Source organism: Cucurbita moschata, unplaced genomic scaffold (genome assembly GCF_002738365.1).
Source record: "Cucurbita moschata cultivar Rifu unplaced genomic scaffold, Cmos_1.0 Cmo_Scf00013, whole genome shotgun sequence".
Classification (NCBI taxonomy): domain Eukaryota; kingdom Viridiplantae; phylum Streptophyta; class Magnoliopsida; order Cucurbitales; family Cucurbitaceae; genus Cucurbita; species Cucurbita moschata.
This window is the reverse complement of record NW_019268529.1, coordinates 4,390,245-4,407,395: the sequence shown is the minus strand read 5'-3', so window position 1 is coordinate 4,407,395 and position 17,151 is coordinate 4,390,245. Positions and strand designations below refer to the sequence as shown.

General features: G+C 38.3%; 5 protein-coding genes and 1 long non-coding RNA gene across 12 annotated transcripts in view; 4 read left to right on the top strand and 2 right to left on the bottom strand.

Annotated features, from left to right (window-relative positions):
* LOC111451051 (nuclear cap-binding protein subunit 2-like) overlaps window positions 1-1,905 on the bottom strand; it is a 4,699-nt gene extending 2,794 nt beyond the window's left edge. Inside the window, exons 1-4 of the mRNA XM_023091298.1 lie at window positions 1,596-1,905; window positions 856-1,079; window positions 349-487; window positions 231-264 (exon numbers count right to left, since the gene is read on the bottom strand). Coding sequence (XP_022947066.1) covers window positions 231-264; window positions 349-487; window positions 856-1,079; window positions 1,596-1,613 — 415 coding nt within the window. The 5' untranslated portion in view covers window positions 1,614-1,905. The remainder of the gene's footprint in view (window positions 1-230; window positions 265-348; window positions 488-855; window positions 1,080-1,595) is intronic.
* Window positions 1,906-2,035: 130 nt separating this feature from the next.
* Window positions 2,036-4,853, top strand: LOC111451052 (protein NUCLEAR FUSION DEFECTIVE 6, chloroplastic/mitochondrial-like). 2 transcript variants are annotated; one of them, XM_023091299.1, is made up of 4 exons: window positions 2,036-2,309; window positions 2,455-2,576; window positions 3,568-3,726; window positions 4,530-4,853. In XM_023091299.1, exons 1-3 carry the CDS (start codon window positions 2,161-2,163, stop codon window positions 3,585-3,587), a joined length of 291 nt encoding a protein of 96 aa, XP_022947067.1. In that variant the 5' UTR covers window positions 2,036-2,160; the 3' UTR covers window positions 3,588-3,726; window positions 4,530-4,853. The 2 variants fall into 2 exon arrangements, with proteins under 2 accessions (XP_022947067.1, XP_022947068.1); XM_023091300.1 differs by lacking the exon at window positions 3,568-3,726.
* Window positions 4,854-5,095: 242 nt separating this feature from the next.
* LOC111451055 lies at window positions 5,096-6,204 on the bottom strand. Of its 2 annotated transcripts, XR_002711919.1 has the most exons (3): window positions 5,839-6,204; window positions 5,581-5,741; window positions 5,096-5,441 (listed from the first exon to the last, which is right to left on the bottom strand). It is a non-coding gene; the product is annotated as an uncharacterized LOC111451055 (long non-coding RNA). The 2 variants fall into 2 exon arrangements; XR_002711918.1 differs by having other exon boundaries at window positions 5,096-5,741.
* Window positions 6,205-6,284: 80 nt separating this feature from the next.
* Window positions 6,285-10,224, top strand: LOC111451050. Its single transcript, XM_023091296.1, has 9 exons — window positions 6,285-6,469; window positions 6,573-6,712; window positions 6,816-6,897; window positions 8,066-8,136; window positions 8,248-8,349; window positions 8,446-8,535; window positions 9,462-9,536; window positions 9,628-9,804; window positions 9,878-10,224. Exons 1-9 carry the CDS (start codon window positions 6,415-6,417, stop codon window positions 10,055-10,057), a joined length of 972 nt encoding a protein of 323 aa, XP_022947064.1. The 5' UTR covers window positions 6,285-6,414; the 3' UTR covers window positions 10,058-10,224.
* Window positions 10,225-11,082: 858 nt separating this feature from the next.
* On the top strand, window positions 11,083-12,685 carry LOC111451053 (translation machinery-associated protein 7-like). 5 transcript variants are annotated; one of them, XM_023091301.1, is made up of 5 exons: window positions 11,083-11,234; window positions 11,662-11,743; window positions 11,926-11,981; window positions 12,206-12,247; window positions 12,366-12,685. In XM_023091301.1, exons 2-5 carry the CDS (start codon window positions 11,728-11,730, stop codon window positions 12,444-12,446), a joined length of 195 nt encoding a protein of 64 aa, XP_022947069.1. In that variant the 5' UTR covers window positions 11,083-11,234; window positions 11,662-11,727; the 3' UTR covers window positions 12,447-12,685. The 5 variants fall into 5 exon arrangements, with proteins under 5 accessions (XP_022947069.1, XP_022947071.1, XP_022947072.1 ...); XM_023091303.1 differs by having other exon boundaries at window positions 11,133-11,234; window positions 11,665-11,743; XM_023091304.1 differs by having other exon boundaries at window positions 11,138-11,228.
* Window positions 12,686-13,845: 1,160 nt separating this feature from the next.
* On the top strand, window positions 13,846-14,361 carry LOC111451630 (X-linked retinitis pigmentosa GTPase regulator-interacting protein 1-like). The gene has a single exon (XM_023092102.1). The coding sequence runs from the start codon at window positions 13,846-13,848 to the stop codon at window positions 14,359-14,361; it is 516 nt and encodes a 171-aa protein (XP_022947870.1).
* The last annotated feature ends 2,790 nt before the right edge of the window (window positions 14,362-17,151 follow it).

Sequence of the window (17,151 nt, the reverse complement as noted above, 5' to 3'; positions counted from 1 at the left end):
AAAAAAAAAAAAAAAAAAAAAAAAAAAAAAAAAAAAAAAAAAAAAAAAAAAAAAAAGAGGAATAGAAATCAACAATATATTTGCAGTCATATATATATATAGAAAGAAAGAAAGAAGACAACAAACGAAGATTGAATTAATAAATGGTACCAAAAGAATGCAACAGAGCATCAGACTCGAGGGTTTAAAATCTATAACGTGAGTAACAGTATTAGAAGAAAAAAGGATATCAGGATCATAGTCTGTTCGATATTCATCACGCACCTGTGTACAAAAAAGCAAAAGAAAATAAACAGGAAGTGATGGTAAACTCCGAGTCGTGAAAGTAACATAGGTCAGAAACAGTACCTGCCCACCACTTCGACCACGGCCCCATTGTCTGCCATCCTGAAATCCCCAATCAAAATCCACACGAATAGGACGATCATCAAGAATTGTTCCACTTATAAATTTAACAGCATCCTCAGTATCCTCCCGAGAATAGTATCTAATAAAGGAAAAGACAAGATAAACAACAATTAAGAGATTTTCCCATAATTTGAAAGGCTTAGTGGCAGATATATGCATATAATTTCTTGCAGGAATGAGTATGAAAGGCATGAAATGAGCTAACAGTCTCAAGTTTAAAATGCACCCATTCCTTTAAAATTTTGGAATGAAATGGATCTAATATTGATCATTCAATTTCCACCCAACCACCTTCAAATATTCAAAATGGTTTGCACTAAGAAGGGTGGTGAAATCGTGGGAAGGCATATCAAGCGGTATCAATGGGAGGCCTATCAACAATGGCAGACTATTGATAAAAAGTACATCAAGATATTCTACTAGTTAGGAAGAGCTATGGAGTCTTACAGGACAAAACAAAAGCCACAAGGTGTTTTTGAATTCTTATCCAAACCCATGATTATCTTCTTAATTTCTCCGGCTCGAGAAAAGAGCTCATAAACTTGTTCTTCAGTCGTATAAAAGGACATATTTCCCACATAAACGGTGGTTGAAGACAGCAGTGCATGTTCAAATTCATCTTGTGTTCCCTGAAATCTTCTATCCCGATAAACAGAGAGCTTTGATGGGTCCTACAGATGATAAAGTTGGAAGCACGAAGATTGTCACATATAGAATCATAGAAACATTATCTATCATCTAATTACATATACGCAACATTGTTCATTCCAATAGATTTCCCAATCAAAGTAATTGAAACTTTTAATGCTCTTCAATATTTAAGCCACAATGGCCACACAACCATAACATCCATCAGAAGCTATAGAACGAATATCAAGAACAAAACCATTTATCCATTTTTTTGATTGGGGATTTATAAAGGACCGGGGGAGTAAACGTAAAAGCCAATTTGAAACACCTGCAGCCAACTCCACCGTCCCCCAAACTAAGAGGGCAACAGTTGGTACCAACATAAGTCTCGCAACGAACAAAATCAATCGAAACAAAACTTTTCCCTAATCCAATTCATATAAACTCTCAAACATGCCCTAATAGAACTAGTAAAGACGTCGTTGATACACCCCAGAAACCCAATGGAGCAGAAAACGAATTGACTATAAAATTAAATAAACAACGAAGCAATTTACCTTGAACAGTGAAGCCATGAACCCTAGAATAACAAAATCTGCGCTACAACTCGAAACCCCACTTCAGCCGAAGTAACTATAGCATTATATTTCAGAAATTAGGCAATAATTTAATCACGAAGATCGAGAAACGGAAGGGAAAAAGGAGGAGGTAGAGGCACAGAGATTAGAGGCGCTTCAAATCAAAGTAGCAGGTGATTTTGGGATTGGATTTTGCCTAAGAGCTGAACTCGTTGGGTGCGCTCAGTCGCCCAATGCTGCTCGCGCACTTCTTCCCTAGCGCTGCGTAATGCCATAATAAGGTTTCTTTTATTAATTCAAACAATTTTCATCCATTTTCACTATTTTTATTAATTTTATTTTTATTAAAAAGGCCTTGGTTTATGCATTATTTACTGAAAGAAAGGGCCTCGATTTTAGAATTATTACGAAATCACCCCTTTCCAAGGAATTATTCCCATAGTAGAAACCTCTTAGACTGGAAGTAGGGTTTTAGCGTTAACCCTCGCCGGCAACGAAGCAAGACTCGAGTTCTTTCAGAATCTATCATTTCTTCTGAGTAACAATGGCCTCAATTGGCGCTAGATCCGTTTTCCGATCACTTTCCGGCTCTGCTCGCCGTGCTGCTGCTCACATTGGTTCTCAAGCCCGTTCATCGTCAGGCTCTCCCTTTCGAATGGCAACTAACAAGCCCCTCTCTCATCGAACTTTCAGGTGCGTTGACTAACGTTTTTGCGTCCATGAAAAGCGCGAAAAGATTCCGAGTCAATCGCTGTTTGAGTTTTTTTCTTTTCCTTCTCTTTCTCCAATTGGAGAAATGTTTCAATAATATGTATGGTGATGTATTTGGCTTATGAAGGTGTGCGGCTGAGATGAGCTTCTGTTTGGAGTCGATAATGCCGTTTCACTCTGCGTCGTCGGCAGCTTTGATGATTTCAATGCTCTCTATCTCACGCCGCAGCTGCGGTTGGCTTCCCGAAGGTGCGCTAACTGATAATTTAGTTCTCAACTTTCTTGATCTGTCATGAGCTAGGTCGATATAGGAAAGGACTATATAATAATTTTGTACAGCTTGTAAGTGATAATTTACTGGAATTTCAGCTTAATAATTATTCTCAAGAATCAAGAAAGGAAGTTGTAGTTCGAGTGGGGGTACTGATCAATTATATTTAGAAGTACTGATATCTGTATTACAGTTTAGTGGATACATTAGCCCCCATTAACCGCATGCTTCTGGAGGAAGAAAGATCCATGCTACCATTCTTTGATTAAATTTGCTAACGTCTATGAACCATCAGGAGCTACACCATGAAAATATTTCCTATGGGTTAAATTTAGTGCCAATACGGGTTATCATGCCAAGTAGCTTGTAATTGTTCATAAGAATTTCCTGCGTACATAAAGTTGGATCTGTTAACTCTAGTGATATGATATCTCTTCATGAGCATTTCTTACTATTAACTTGTAAACATAGATTCTTTATCCCACTCCGTAATTATCTTGATTTCATGTTTTGAAAGCAGAAGTGGATCTTCTTCTAGGTTGTCTAACTAGTGGATTTTTTTACTCTTGAATTAGGTAGCTAGCACACTTTATAGGCCCATTGATGTTCTTCTTGCCTTCTTGTTGCTCTGGTGAGTTGGTGCCCATGAACTTGTATAAAACAGATACAATTGAACGGAATTATATAATAACATGCATGCATAATAAGTTGATCATTTTTTCCTCCTAGTGGACAGTTTATTACATCAAGTGGCTATCTCAAATTAAGATGCAAACAAGCTTAACAGACAATAATGTTTCGTTCTCTCTTTTCTTCGCCCTTCCTGTCCCGTACTTGGATCAGATTTAAGACCTAAACCTTCTCTTTGTAGTTTTTTATTCTTACTAGAATAGGTCACTTATGAGAAAACCTTCCATTCTTTATTCAAATTGTTAATTAAAAACCTACATTCCCCTGTTTTATATGTAGGCAAAGACAAGACTAGATGAGGATCGGGAAGCAGGAAGGAATGACTCTTGAGTTGTTTTCTGAGTTTCACCTTTTAAGTCCTAGGCGTTGCATACCCCCCTGCCCCGCCCTTCAGACAAAAAAGAATAAAAAAACCATAGGCGATGATATCATCAATAGGTTAGATGAGATTATTGTATTTGGAATGAAGTAATAGACTGTGGTATTCTATTCAGTTCTTTGTATTTGTAGATTGTTGTCTTTTGAAGTGTTATGGATTATTTATACAATTTAATTCTGCAACTATATGGGGTTACAGATTACTAGATCCTTGCCGAATAAATTTTGCTTCTAAATAGCTTATTGTTTGCTGTTTTGCAAAATTTACTTTGATCTCAAGTATTTGGTGCACTACTTCATATAGATGGGGGTGGCAAACTCAATTATATTACTCTGACCATCAAGTACCATGGAAATCAGAGTGAAACCAGGGATATAAAGAAGAACATAGGCTAGACTTTATTAGTAACAAGTAAATCCTTTGCTTTGGACATAAAAAAGTATCAACATTTTGGGGGGCTAGAGACCCATCGCAAGGTCTTACACGACCCAGAAAGCACTTGAACATTATCAACTTTGTAAGTCTACTTGGGTATTGAGTATTTATATATAAGAACAGAACTCCGTGCAATGGATAATTGTAACTTCGGAAAACATAATCTGCTATGCTCACTTTTTTCTTACATTTAATCAATCATTTATTTTATATATGCTTGGATATGGATAAGATGATTTACTTGATGGGCAAGGTGTCTGGTTCAAGTCTAGGATGGCCGAGTTGTCTAATTAAAAATGGAGTTATCCTCTTTACTAGTCTTGAGCTCTTGAAGTCGATAGATAGTTATCAATGTCACCAAACAAGAAGTTTGCTGTTACGTATTTCTAGTTCTTGCTGTCTGACTGTCCTTTGTTTTGTGTTCTAGGGCGGTGATATTCAATCAGCTTGTCTAACATGAAGGCTTGCCACAATGTTGAACTTGCCATTTTCATCACCTGTCTGTACCTCAAGCTGTCTTAATCTATCTGAGCTGTAACAGAATCTTTCCGTATCCCATCTTTTTCCCAGATGTTCTAATTTCTGTTTCCTGGCTTTTCATAGGACATGATTCAATATAGATAGATCGTCTGAACACTCCCTATTACATCTTCTTTTGATATAATACTCAAAATCAGAATCTAGATGTGAGAACAGCATACGGTTTTGTGATTTGTCAAGTTTATCTCATTAGACCAAATTTTGTTTGTCTGTTTGTTTTTTTGCTCCATGTTCTAATTTCAAGCCAAGTTTATCTCATATGCACTCTGATTCGTTAGATGTAAGTTCATCTCATATGCACTCTGATCGTTAGATGTGAGAACGGAGTTTGTTAGTCATAGTTTTAAAGTTAGAATTTAATCTTTATAGTTTGATAAAAAATTTTAAATAGTTTAGGACTAATTCAAGCATTTAAAATTATAAGGGTTAAATTAAAAAAAAAGATCACGGAGATGAAATTTCCATTCAACTTTTTTACGAACGTCGCTGCTACACCATAATTTTCGAGCAGGAGCTGATTACATCGGTATTTGGAAACGTGAAGCCATGGACAGTGAGCAGTTGCAACCCGTTCAAGTATGCGTTTGCATACGGCAACAAAGTAGCTTCGACCACAGTATGAGCAACTGGCTGCGAATTTGCAACGTCGATGGATGATAAGTTGGCTTGAAACAGAACGACTTGTAGAATGTTCTGAATTAGGTGCATATGCAGATTCCCAATATTGCTCCACTCCCATAGCATCTCATATTTCGTACGGAAAATGGTTAAGGATTGTTGGAGAAGGAGTCCCACGTCCCTTAATAGAAGGGTTGATCATAGGTTTATAAGAACTTTTTGGAGAAATAAAAAACAAAACCACGAGAGTTTATGCTCAAATAGACATCGGAAAAAGTAAAGTTCAGCCGAAGCTGAAATGTTGATGAAGAAATCTTGACCTTAGATGTTTGGCTACAATATAGCAGGTTGATGCATGAATGCAAGTAATGATATCCCGATCCTTCACCAAGAAACCCTTTGTGATGCACGCATCTGGTATCCATTCACCTTCTTCTACTACGCTGATTATAAAAAATCTGGTGCTCTGAAATTCTTCTGACTGGAGGAGAAGAAAAGGAGATATTCAAGCTCATGTCAATCACAATTTAGTGCAGAAAAGCTACAAAACTCATTGGTAACAAAACCGAATAACTTACACAAACTTAAGACTGAATTCTGAGATGATTTAGAACTCTGTGATAATCCCTAACCAACAAAGCATACACCTGAACAGAAGAAGCACGTCGTTTATCAGAAATCTCCGCTGGAACAAGCCAAGTACTATAGCAATTGAACACCCGAATCACCCGGTTTGACATCCGAGGAAGGAATATCAACGCTTCCAACAATTGGGATTTTGACAGTCTTTTCAGATTCGGCCAAATTGATCGGAATCACACAAGAAATTGCCTTGCCAATCAGCAACCCTTTTGGGATATGACCGCAGATGTGAAGCATTGGGTCGACGAGCAAGGCCCGCGATGAACGAGGAAACGAAAATCAGAGGAAAAGCTACATAAGGCAGCTTGGAAACTTGTTACGGTGAAATGAAAGTCACTTTTCTCGTGGGGTTTGTACAATTACTGCCCTTTAGCGTATTATTGCTCCTAATTCCTCCTTTTGTGGTCAAAGTTTCACCTTGGCTATTCGCCTCCGCCTGCGCCTACAAATAAAGAAGAAAAAAAAAGATTGCCCCTCTTTCCCAGCGCGCGAGAAACAAAGGGGTTGCGAAGATGGCATTACAAACTGGGGTTTCAACGTCCAAGGTTCTCATCCTCGTTGGAGCAGGTTTTTCCCATTTCCCATCTCAGATTTTACCTTTTACGATCTCATTTATGCTACCATCGATGTTCTTCTCTGACGACTGTTGGGTTTGTGTATGATTCATTAGGGTTAACTGGTTCTGTTGTTTTAAGAAGTGGGCGATTGTCTGATTTGATATCACAACTTCAGGAATTACTGAAGGGTGTGACGGAGGAGGACCTCTCTCCGACTCCTTACAAGTATGATACTGCTGTTCTTGCCGCCCAGGTTTGTACTTCGATTTCCTTCACCACAAGTTTAGAACTCTATCTGTTAATTGGATTCGTTGTTCTATAACTCATATTTGTTATTGCTTTGTAAACTCATTCAGATTCGGCAACTGGCTCAAGAGATCAGGGAGCTGACAGTATCTGGTCCTGTGACTGTCTTTAATGGCAACTCTGCTTCTAGCGGTATGGAATCTTTGTTTAAAAATTATGGTTTTTAGTCTTCTTTCTCTGTATGTTCTTATTCAAAAATATTATGATCATCCATTGTTAGTGAAAAGAAAGAAGTGTAAGTTTCAGAAGAACTGAAACACTGAAAACTTTCTGAATTTAGCATCTCTGGTTTTGCTTGGGCTTAGTAACCTTTTTTGAAATTCCTGAAGCTTGGCTCTTTTGAGTTTTCAACAAAGAAAAGTATCTTTAGGTGATCAAATTTCATGAAATTTGGGATTGTGAGATTCCACATCGGTTGGAGAGGGGAACGAAACATTCCTTATAAGGATGTGGAAACCTCTCCCTAGCAGACATGTTTTAAAACTTTGAAAGGGAAGCTCGGAAGGGAAAACCCAAAAGGACAATGTCTGCTACTGATGGGCTTGGGTTGTTACAAATGTGATCAGAGTCAGACACTGGGCGATGTACCAGCGAGGAGGTTGAGCTCCGAAGGGGGTGGACACCAGGTGGTGTGCCAGGAAGGACGATGGGCCCCGAAGGGGTGGATTGTGAAATCTCACATCGGTTAGAGAGGGGAACGAATCATTCTTTATAAGGGTGTGGAAACCTCTCCGTAGCAAACACGTTTCAAAACCTTGAGAGGAAGTTTGGAAGAGAAACCCAAAAAGGATAATATCTGCTAACAGTGGACTTGAGCTGTTACAAATGGTATCGGAGTCAGACACCAGACGATGTACCAGCGAGGAGTTTGAGCCCCAAAAGGGGTTGGACACCAGGTGGTGTGCCAGCGAGGACGTTGGGCCCTAAAGGGGGTGGATTGTAAGATCCCACATCGGTTAGAGAGGGGAACTAAGCATCTTTTATAAGGGTGTCAAAACCTCTCCCTAGCAGACATGTTTTAAAACCCTCTGAGGAAGTCTGGAAAGGAAAACTCAAAGAGAACAATATCTGCTAGTGGTGGGCTTGAGTTGTTACAGTACGGATGTATAACTGTTTGTTTGATAACGGAAAGAGAACGGTTGGTTTCATAGTCTCCTACCCAATCACATCATGTTGTCTGAATCCAAAGTTTCAGGCCACTCAAGCTTAAGCTGGAAAAATTCTATGGGATATGTCTGGAACCCATAGAAAAGCTCGTGATGCCCAGATATGTTAGCACAATGATCTTTTCTTCTTTCAGGGAACTATGCTTCTTACTTGGTGCCAGCAGCTGCTGTTGGAGCAATGGGGTATTGTTACATGTGGTGGAAGGTAAAACTATTTCATTTTGGTTCACAAGAAAACAAAACATATTAATCGACAAGGCGTACCGTTAAGTACTACGTAGAAATACATTTTTATTTCCTTTCTACTATCTGACAGGGATGGTCATTTTCAGACATAATGTTTGTGACGAAGCAAAACATGGCAAATGCTGTGTCGACTGTCTCGAAACAACTGGATCATGTGCACGAAGCGCTGGCTGTAAGTGGCTGGTAGACATTATGTAATGACCTTGAACTTGAAAGCTAGTTCATGTTTAATGCAATAACTTCAAATTTAAACCATTTTTGTGTTTAGTCAACAAGGAGTCATCTGACAAAGAGGTTGGAGAAATTGGATTGGAGGCTGGATGAGGAGATTGAAACAACAAATCTCATAGCAAATAATGTAAGACCTTACCTTCTTCCTATTTTCGAGTCTTGTTGTATATAATATTCTTAGGTAAACACACAAAGATGTCGTTAAACCTCGAACCACACTTTTTGTTGTCTAAACTATCTAATTAGATTCAGTATAGATTTTGTAACGGCCCAAGCCCATTGCTAGCGGATATTGTTCTCTTTGGGCTTTTCCTTTTGGGTTTTCCCTCAAGGTTTTTGAAACACGTCTGCTAGGAAGAGGTTTTCACACCCTTATAAGGACAAAATATGCTGAAAGGATCTCTATTGGTTTGTGGGGATAGCATTTGCTTTTAGAAGTGAAGAGTAAGTAAAGTGACCATGTCGTGGGGAATGTCGAGGCCATCAGATACCAAATCGAGATTCCAATCATGACCCAAATCATGGGCATGGATTGTTACAAATGGTATCGATACCTCTCCCAATAAGATGTGGTTTAGGGACGAACTAAGGCAGAAACGGGTGGGTATATGCCACCCGAATAAAGGAGGGGTACATGAATGAATCAGGACCATATCTGAATGAGAGGATCTCCTGGGGATAGGATGGCTAAGAAAGGCTTAAAAGAATCGAAAGTTACTACCTATTCTAACAAGATGCACCTTCTTTTTCGGTGGCTCAATCATACGAACTCTAAAACTAAACCTGCTTTGCTTAGAGCAATTCTATATTAGGTGACTTCCCAAGAATTTTCCTAAAAAACATACGAGTGAGAACAAAGTATGCTGAAATGACCTATGTTGGTCAATGAGAATAATCTTCACTCTTAGAAGCGAGGAGTAAGTAACGTGACCCTGTAGGGACATCCATTTCAGTTTACAACATTGATATTTCTCCCATTGTCCTTGTGAAACAAGTCATATTTGTGGAGCATACTCCGGTAAGCCACTCATTTGAAGCTTTATCTGCTTGCAGGTGGAGGAGGTTAAGTCCAACCTTTCTCAAATTGGTTTTGATGTTGAAACAATCCATCAAATGGTCTCACAATTGGTGAGTCACTCACTACCTTAAAACTCTTTCCTAGGGTGCAAACCACAGGCCGAGCTGTTCTTGAACGTCCACTGACCCGAACAACTAACAGGAAGGAAAACTCGAGGTTCTCGAAAAGAAACAGGACATCACAAATTCTGGACTCTGGTATCTATGTCAAGCTGCTGGAGACGTCAAAGACCGCATAACCGACAAGCTTTTCCCAGTGAGTAATTCTTTGCAGGCAAAAAAGACTGCAACGATCAAGTATGAGGACAACTCCCTCAAGGTACGAGAATAGTGCAAGAAAAAGTTGTATCTATTTCTGGACAGCATTTTGAAGAGCCCATTATTTGTTTCAGGGACTGCAGTTCATCGCTGAAACTAAAGAGACCAGCATCACGGCAGTGCCAAATGGAGTGAAGGGAAGCAGCCTTGACAACGGCAACAGCGAAAGGCTTCCTGTAAGAAGAACAAGATTGCATCGGTCATATCCTGTTGGGATGTCTTTGGCCCGAGACATTATGGGCTGTGATGCATAATTCTGTGTGTTCTCTGAAACCATTTTTTTGTCGAGAAGCATTTGTGCTATGCTTATAAAATAAGGCGTACAGGTTTTACAAACACTTCCATTTGTTGTATAAATTGTTTGAAGAAACTATGTCTCTTATCAAATCACATAAAGTTTGCATTTTTTTCTCTCGTCTCACAGACAGTGTTCTATCCCTTCTGTTCTATCTGATAAGTTTTGTTTATGAGATTTAACTAACAGACTTATAAACTAATCCAATCAGGTCTACTGTTAACGGATATTGTCCGCTTTGGCTCGTTACGTATCGTCGTCGATCTCACGATTTTAAAACATGTCTACTAGGGAGGGGTGTCCATACCCTTATAAGGAATGTTTTGTTCTCTTCTCCAAGGGATATGGGACCTCACAATCCACCCTCATTGGGGGTTCAACGTTCTCGTTGGCACACTGCCCAAAACTTGGCTCTGATACCATTTGTAATAGCTTAAGCCCACTGTTAGTAGATATTATCCGCTTTGTCTTGTCCCGTTACGTATTACCATCAACCTCACAGTTTTTAAATGCTTCTTCTAGGGAGAGGAGTCCATACTCTCGTTAGGAATGTTTTGTTCCCCTCTCCAATCGATGTGGGATCTCACAATCCACTCTCGTTGGCCCTCAGTGTCCTCGCTAGTACACCGCCCAAAACCTGGCTCTGATACCATTTGTAATACCCCCAAACCCATTGCTAGTATATTTCATTCGTTTTGGCATGTTACATATCGTCGTCGTTAGCCTCATTATTTTATAATGTGCCTGCCTCCCAAAAAAAACAAGTCTTTAGGAACATCCATATGTGTTTAGTTTCCATCGAAGGAGTTTTTTTTTTTTTTTTTTTTTTTTTTTTTTTTTTTTTTTTTTTTTTTTTTTTTTTTTTTTTTTTTTTTTTTTTTTTTTAAAGAAAATAATAATATCGTTATTATGAATATTTAATTAATTTATTATTATTTATTTTTTAATTCCTGAGCCGGGCCTGTGTTGACAACAATAGCAAGTTGGTTCAATGGCCCAAGATCTTTCGGGTTAGATTCGGGACCCGACTTTACCTTCTCCGTATACAAATGGAAAACGCAACCTAGGGCTTCCATTCTTGCGTTCTTGCCTCCACTTCCACCGGCTTCTTCTTTGCCTTCTCTTCTTTGGTGAAGGTAACCTAATTCCGTTTCTGAAGGTTAATATTATTATGTTTCTTTGTCATGTATTTATTCCGATTTTCCAACTTCTATGTGCGGTTGATCCTTTTCTGTTCGTTTATTCTCTTCCTCGGATTTGCTTGAAATATTGCGTTTTTCCGATAATTGTTTATTGGTCGAGGGTTATATGATATGTTGATGCGTTAGGAGAGATTTCAATGTTTTCTATTAAGATGGAGATCGTTGATTTTAGATCCTAGTTTTTTTTTTTTTTTTTTTTTCCTCTGTCGTTATCGATGAATTCTCTTGTTCGTTCTTTTTAAATCAGTGATCGAACAGAAATTCGATGTTTTGAGGCCAAGTTATGTAATTATGTATGCTGTAAGTTTATGAACAAATCATGTTACTAACGTGTGCAATACTTTATGGCCTCTAGAAATAGTAGCTGGTCGCTGCGATCCCTCTTTGTGTTCTTCGACCCGGGCCAAACCCCTGCGCTATCTCAGTCATGTCGTCCAAGCAAGGTATGATCTGTTTCCTCGAGGCTATGGAAAATTTGAGCTTTCTATTTCAGTTTCATAGGCAGTATCATCGATCAGATTAGAAGACAATTGCGAAGCGATTGGCTATATTGTGATATATAATCCCCTTTTTTCCCGATTTAAATTGTTATATAGAGAATCGATTTTGTTGTTGTTCTTTACAGGAGGGAAAGCAAAGCCTCTGAAGCAACCCAAGGCTGATAAGAAAGAATACGACGAGGTATGCTTTGAATTCATTATCTTTAGGTCCTATGTCGTATGTCTATTTTCTTCCTTGTTCGGATTTGAATGCAACTTTTGGTATCGATGTAATTTATTTTCTCTGTTTGAATTTAGATTGTTTGTTGTCAGTTAGAATGACTCTCCACCCTGTATCGTGCCCGTGCCCGTGCCTGTGTTACTTTTCGTAACTAGTGTTTGAATTTTACTGGGTTTTGTCAACAGGTTGATATGGCCAATTTGCAAAAGAAGAAGGACGAGGAAAAGGTGAGATCTTGAACTTCAAAGTTTAAACTGTGACAAAACGTTTCCTCTGATCGATTGATCGGTTGTGTCGAGGATTACTATGAACTATAATTTCGAGTTGCTTGATGATGTTATGCAGGCGCTCAGGGAGCTTAGAGCAAAGGCCCAACAGAAGGGGACATTTGGAGGTGCTGGACTCAAGAAGAGTGGGAAGAAATGAGTCCTCCTACGCCACATATGTTAGATTACTTGATCTTCAATTGCAGATATCTGATGTGTTTCTAAGCAATTGATTGTGTGACATGTTATCCTCTGCATGAAACCGAATAACATGAAGTCTTCAAACGCTTTACTATTTTCTTGTTGTGTGTAAAACCTGGAAGAAGATAATATTGCTATGGTCCTTGTTTCTGGAGTGGATTGATTAATAGAAGTCGAACCCTTTGCAATGTTCTAAACTATCTTCAGACCAAAAGCCAAATGAAATGAATCGTCGTAGGCTCTGCTTGGTTTTGGTATCGTGATTGCATTGTTTTGGATTTTTTGAACTTTGCAGCTTTATTGATTTCTTACTCGTTTTACTCGGGAATCACACTATATTTGAACTCTATTTTGCTTCGGAACTATGATGAATGTTTTGCTGAACCATGCTGCCTTCTTAGATAAAGTTAACCCACTTAGATGAATTTGTAAGGCATATGAAGGGAGTGAGGATCGTGATCCTCATGATTAATAATCACTCCAACAGAAAGGATGGAAGAAAGGATCTTTTGAGCCGAATGATACAGACCCACACATCAGAATAAGTGCGGTTTCCCTGTTAATCATATTATGACGACCTTCTCGAATAATCTCACCGATCAAAACGTGCTTATGTTTATTTTTTCCTTACCCCCACGAGAGCTCGATCAATGCACAAACTAGAGGGTTTTAACAAAAATCTAGCTTTAATATCGTGTATAAATTACAAAATTTATCCAAAGTTGTGGGTGTTCTCCAGAATTGAATAATTAATGTCCACCCAACCAGCTACGTTGTTGAGATTTGGGAAGAACACATAATACACAAGGTTCCCACATTGTGGTACTTGGCAAAAGAACATGAAGTTTCAGAAACAATTTGCCACAACATGAACGCTTGGACCCCTCTAACTACACACACGTCTCTTCTCAAGGTAAACGGCTATGCCTCAAAAGAAAACAAGAATATAGATATTCATCCAAGCAAAGGCTTATCTACACACAGCCACCTCAAATAAACCCCAAATTTAATGTAACATGTTCTGTCACTCCCTTAGCTGCTTGTGTTGTAGTGAAGCTTGGCCTGGGCTCTATAAATAGCAGCCAAAGGAAATTCCCTTAGAACATCACTATCCAGTTCTTCTCTGTTCTTTCCCGTTAGAAATGAAGTCCAAAGGTTTTCTGCTTGTGTGTCTTCTGGTTGTGTCTGCTTTGGTGGTGTCGTGGGCTATAGAAGCTCACACAAGCGAAGATGAGCAACAAGGTATTTGTTTGTACCATGATTTTAATCCATGTTTGCATGAAGACACGTAAGTAATCATTAATTTGATAATCCTCTAGTTTCAGAGAATGTAGCCCAGGAGGTTGAAGAGGCTAAACATGGGCATGGTGGCGGCGGTTATGGAGGCGGTGGGTCTGGCGGCGGCGGTCAAGGTGGAGGTGGGTCTGGTGGCGGCGGTCATGGCGGAGGTGGGTCTGGTGGCGGTGGTCAAGGCGAAGGTGGTTATGGTGGAGGTGGGTCTGGTGGTAGTGGATCTGGCGGTGGCGGCAAAGGAGGAGGTGGATCTGGTGGTAGTGGATCTGGCGGTGGCGGTAAAGGGGGAGGTGGATATGGCGGTGGAGGGTCTGGCGGAGGAGGGAAAGGAGGCGGTGGATACGGCGGAGGTGGAAAAGGAGGCGGTGGGAGTGGCAGTGGAGGAGGAGGGAAAGGAGGAGGGAAAGGAGGCGGGGGATACGGCGGAGGAGGAGGAGGAGGAGGAGGTGGAGGAGGAGGTTATGAAGAGAGTGAGTATACAAGAGGAGGACGAGGAGGGTGGAAGGGAGGAGGTGGAGGAAAAGGCGGCGGCGGTGGAAAAGGTGGCGGCGGCGGAAAGTGAGGGAATAGATAAGAAGTAAATGGAGTGTTTAAATAACTTTGAAGATAAAAATATAAATATATATATTAGGAGAATAATAATAATAATAATAATAATAATAATAATAATGGGTTTATGGTTTAAGAAGGAAGACGACGACCACACTGAAATAGTATACACACTTCAGAACCAGAAGCAAGCTGCTGCGTTATCCCATAAATGTATGCCTCTATGGCTCAGTGGCAGTTCTGTAATTTCAACCTAATAACTATTACTATTACTATGTATAAATATTAATACTAATATGGTGTTTAAACTTTTATCTCCCCCTCTTCCCTCATTTTATTTATTTATTTACTTTTTTATCATCAACTTTTATAACCTACCAAACTACAACCCTATGCACGTATACCACCAAACTACAATCATGCAAGCCTATTTTAGTTATTTTACGCTCCTACGTATTATTTATCGAAGGATTGAAGTTAAACCCGAGTACTACTCTAAAAAGAATGGGTCGTGGGTATGGTTTGATGTCGGCTATCTTTTTTTATCTAGTATTTCTTGGTCGTGAATATAGTTTTTCTGGATGGTGGTGGTCGTGAATACGGTTTTTCTTGATAGTGGTGGTCGTGAATATGATTTTCTTACCCGTTGATATTGTATTGTAGCCTTCCTCTAGAATTCAGTGTTTAGGGTTTTGTTTTGATCGTGTACCATAAAAAGAATTCAGTGTTTTGTTTTGATCGTGTACCATAAAAAGAGAATTCGGTGTGATATCGATTTTTTAAGATAATCGAAATATTCTCTTAATTTGAAAATGATTTAAGGAAGGATTTATATTTTTAAAGAAATATTGGGAAGTTATTTTTAGACCATATGCTAAATATTTATATATTTTAATTATGTAAATATAAATGTTAGTATGTTCCCTTTTCGACTATGTCTAAACTATTGCTTTCTCAATGTCCGAAGCGGCGTGATTTGTCGTCTTTCCAATTTACACCCAAATTTGGAAGAAAAAAAAAAAGACATAAAACAAAGAAGAAAACGACGTGTCGTCTGAATTTTTGTTGGTTTCTTAAAATACTCAAAACGCCGTATGCACATCTCATCTCATTCGCTGGCTGTTGGTTGGGGAAGCCATTTGCATCTCACGTGACCCAATTTTTATTTGTATATTATCATTCAAATATTTGTGTTTATATCCCCTAATTATGTTTTCATTTTATAAATTTTAATTATATATATAAAAAATATTTTTGTCTAACGTTAATTTTAAAATTTTATGAATATTTTTTTACTGAAATTTTCACGAAAGGATATTAATGAAATTTTAAATATTTTCGAACGTACCTAATTTATAAATATGAAATTAAATTATCCATAACTTAATCCCACCTAATAATGGGAATCTTGGACAAAAACCATGAACCTGAAAATTAGAACGTTGCTATTCAAATGTTCCCATTTTTTTTTATTTAAATAATTAATTTTAATTTTATTCTATTAAGCATATTATAGGGTGACCCATCAGGAGCTTGGTTGTATTATTTAAATATATATTATAATTAAATTGATTTTTCTCTTTAATTATCATATTTATTGATGGAATCGAATAAAACGATCCAGTTGCCGGGCCTCCACCCATTAATTATTTCTTCTAATTTGGATTTATTATACTCCCTTCTAAATCATGATTAGCTGGATTATTTCCCCATTTTATTTCTAATTAAATACCCTTTTCTCGCTATTTTTCTTTTTTAATTCATAATTTGTACGGGACAATGAATGAGATCACACATTGGTTGGAGAGAAGAACGAAACATTCCTTACAAGGGTGTGGAAACCTCTTCTTAATAGACATGTTTTAGAAAATTGTGAAGTTGATGACGATATATAATGAGCAAGAAGGAACAGTATATGTTAGCGGTGGGCTTGGACGGTTACAAATTGTATTAGAGTCAGATATGGAAGGGTGTGTAAGCGAGGATGCTGGTACGTGTTGTTGGGTTATTTATGGGAAAGGAGAAAGACAAAATGAAGAACCACAACGTGTGAAACAAAGAGGAACCTCTATGGTCGTGTTTTTCAAAATTAAAAATGAAAACTTTATTATTATTTAACCCTTTGAAAACAGCATCAACGGGAAACCCTCGTTGTTGTTCTTCATCTTCTTCTTCATCTGGTTCATCTGGTTCTTCTTCTTCTTCCCAAGAAGCTTCAAACGGCTATGAAGAGAAAGAAAAAGAAAGGCTCCATTTCTGCAGATTTTGAAGCTTTTCTTCTGCCTCCCATTTGAAGACTTCATCGTCAAAAACACACACACACCCACTTTGTCACGGCGGCGTACATGGGAAGGCCAGGCATTTTTTCTCTCTCTCTCTCTTTTTCCCCTTTTACCTCTCATTTTGCTTCGTTTTACTCCTAATTTCATGTGGATTTTAATCTACAGTTGCTATTATATACATATCGTGAACATTGAATGCAAAATTACTTCATTTAAACTTTCGTTGAAAACAACGTTTACTGGTATCATAATTTGGTTTAAAGCTCACCATTCCTTACCTAATCTTTGAGTTTTTTGAAGCATTATTACGAGGTTAGAATTGATAGAGCTTGTTTCCAATAATGGCAGTGAAAACAGGTGTATTTTTTTTTTTACGTATATTTTGTCTTCAGCACGTCATATCCCTTCTTTTTTTCCATTCAAGACTTAGAGAGCTCGAGGTGTTCGTAGATTGGGTTAGATTATTTGTCACGACATTTTCTAGACTCAACCTAATTATTCAAATTATAAATTTTTTAAACTAAACCCAACTCTCAATTG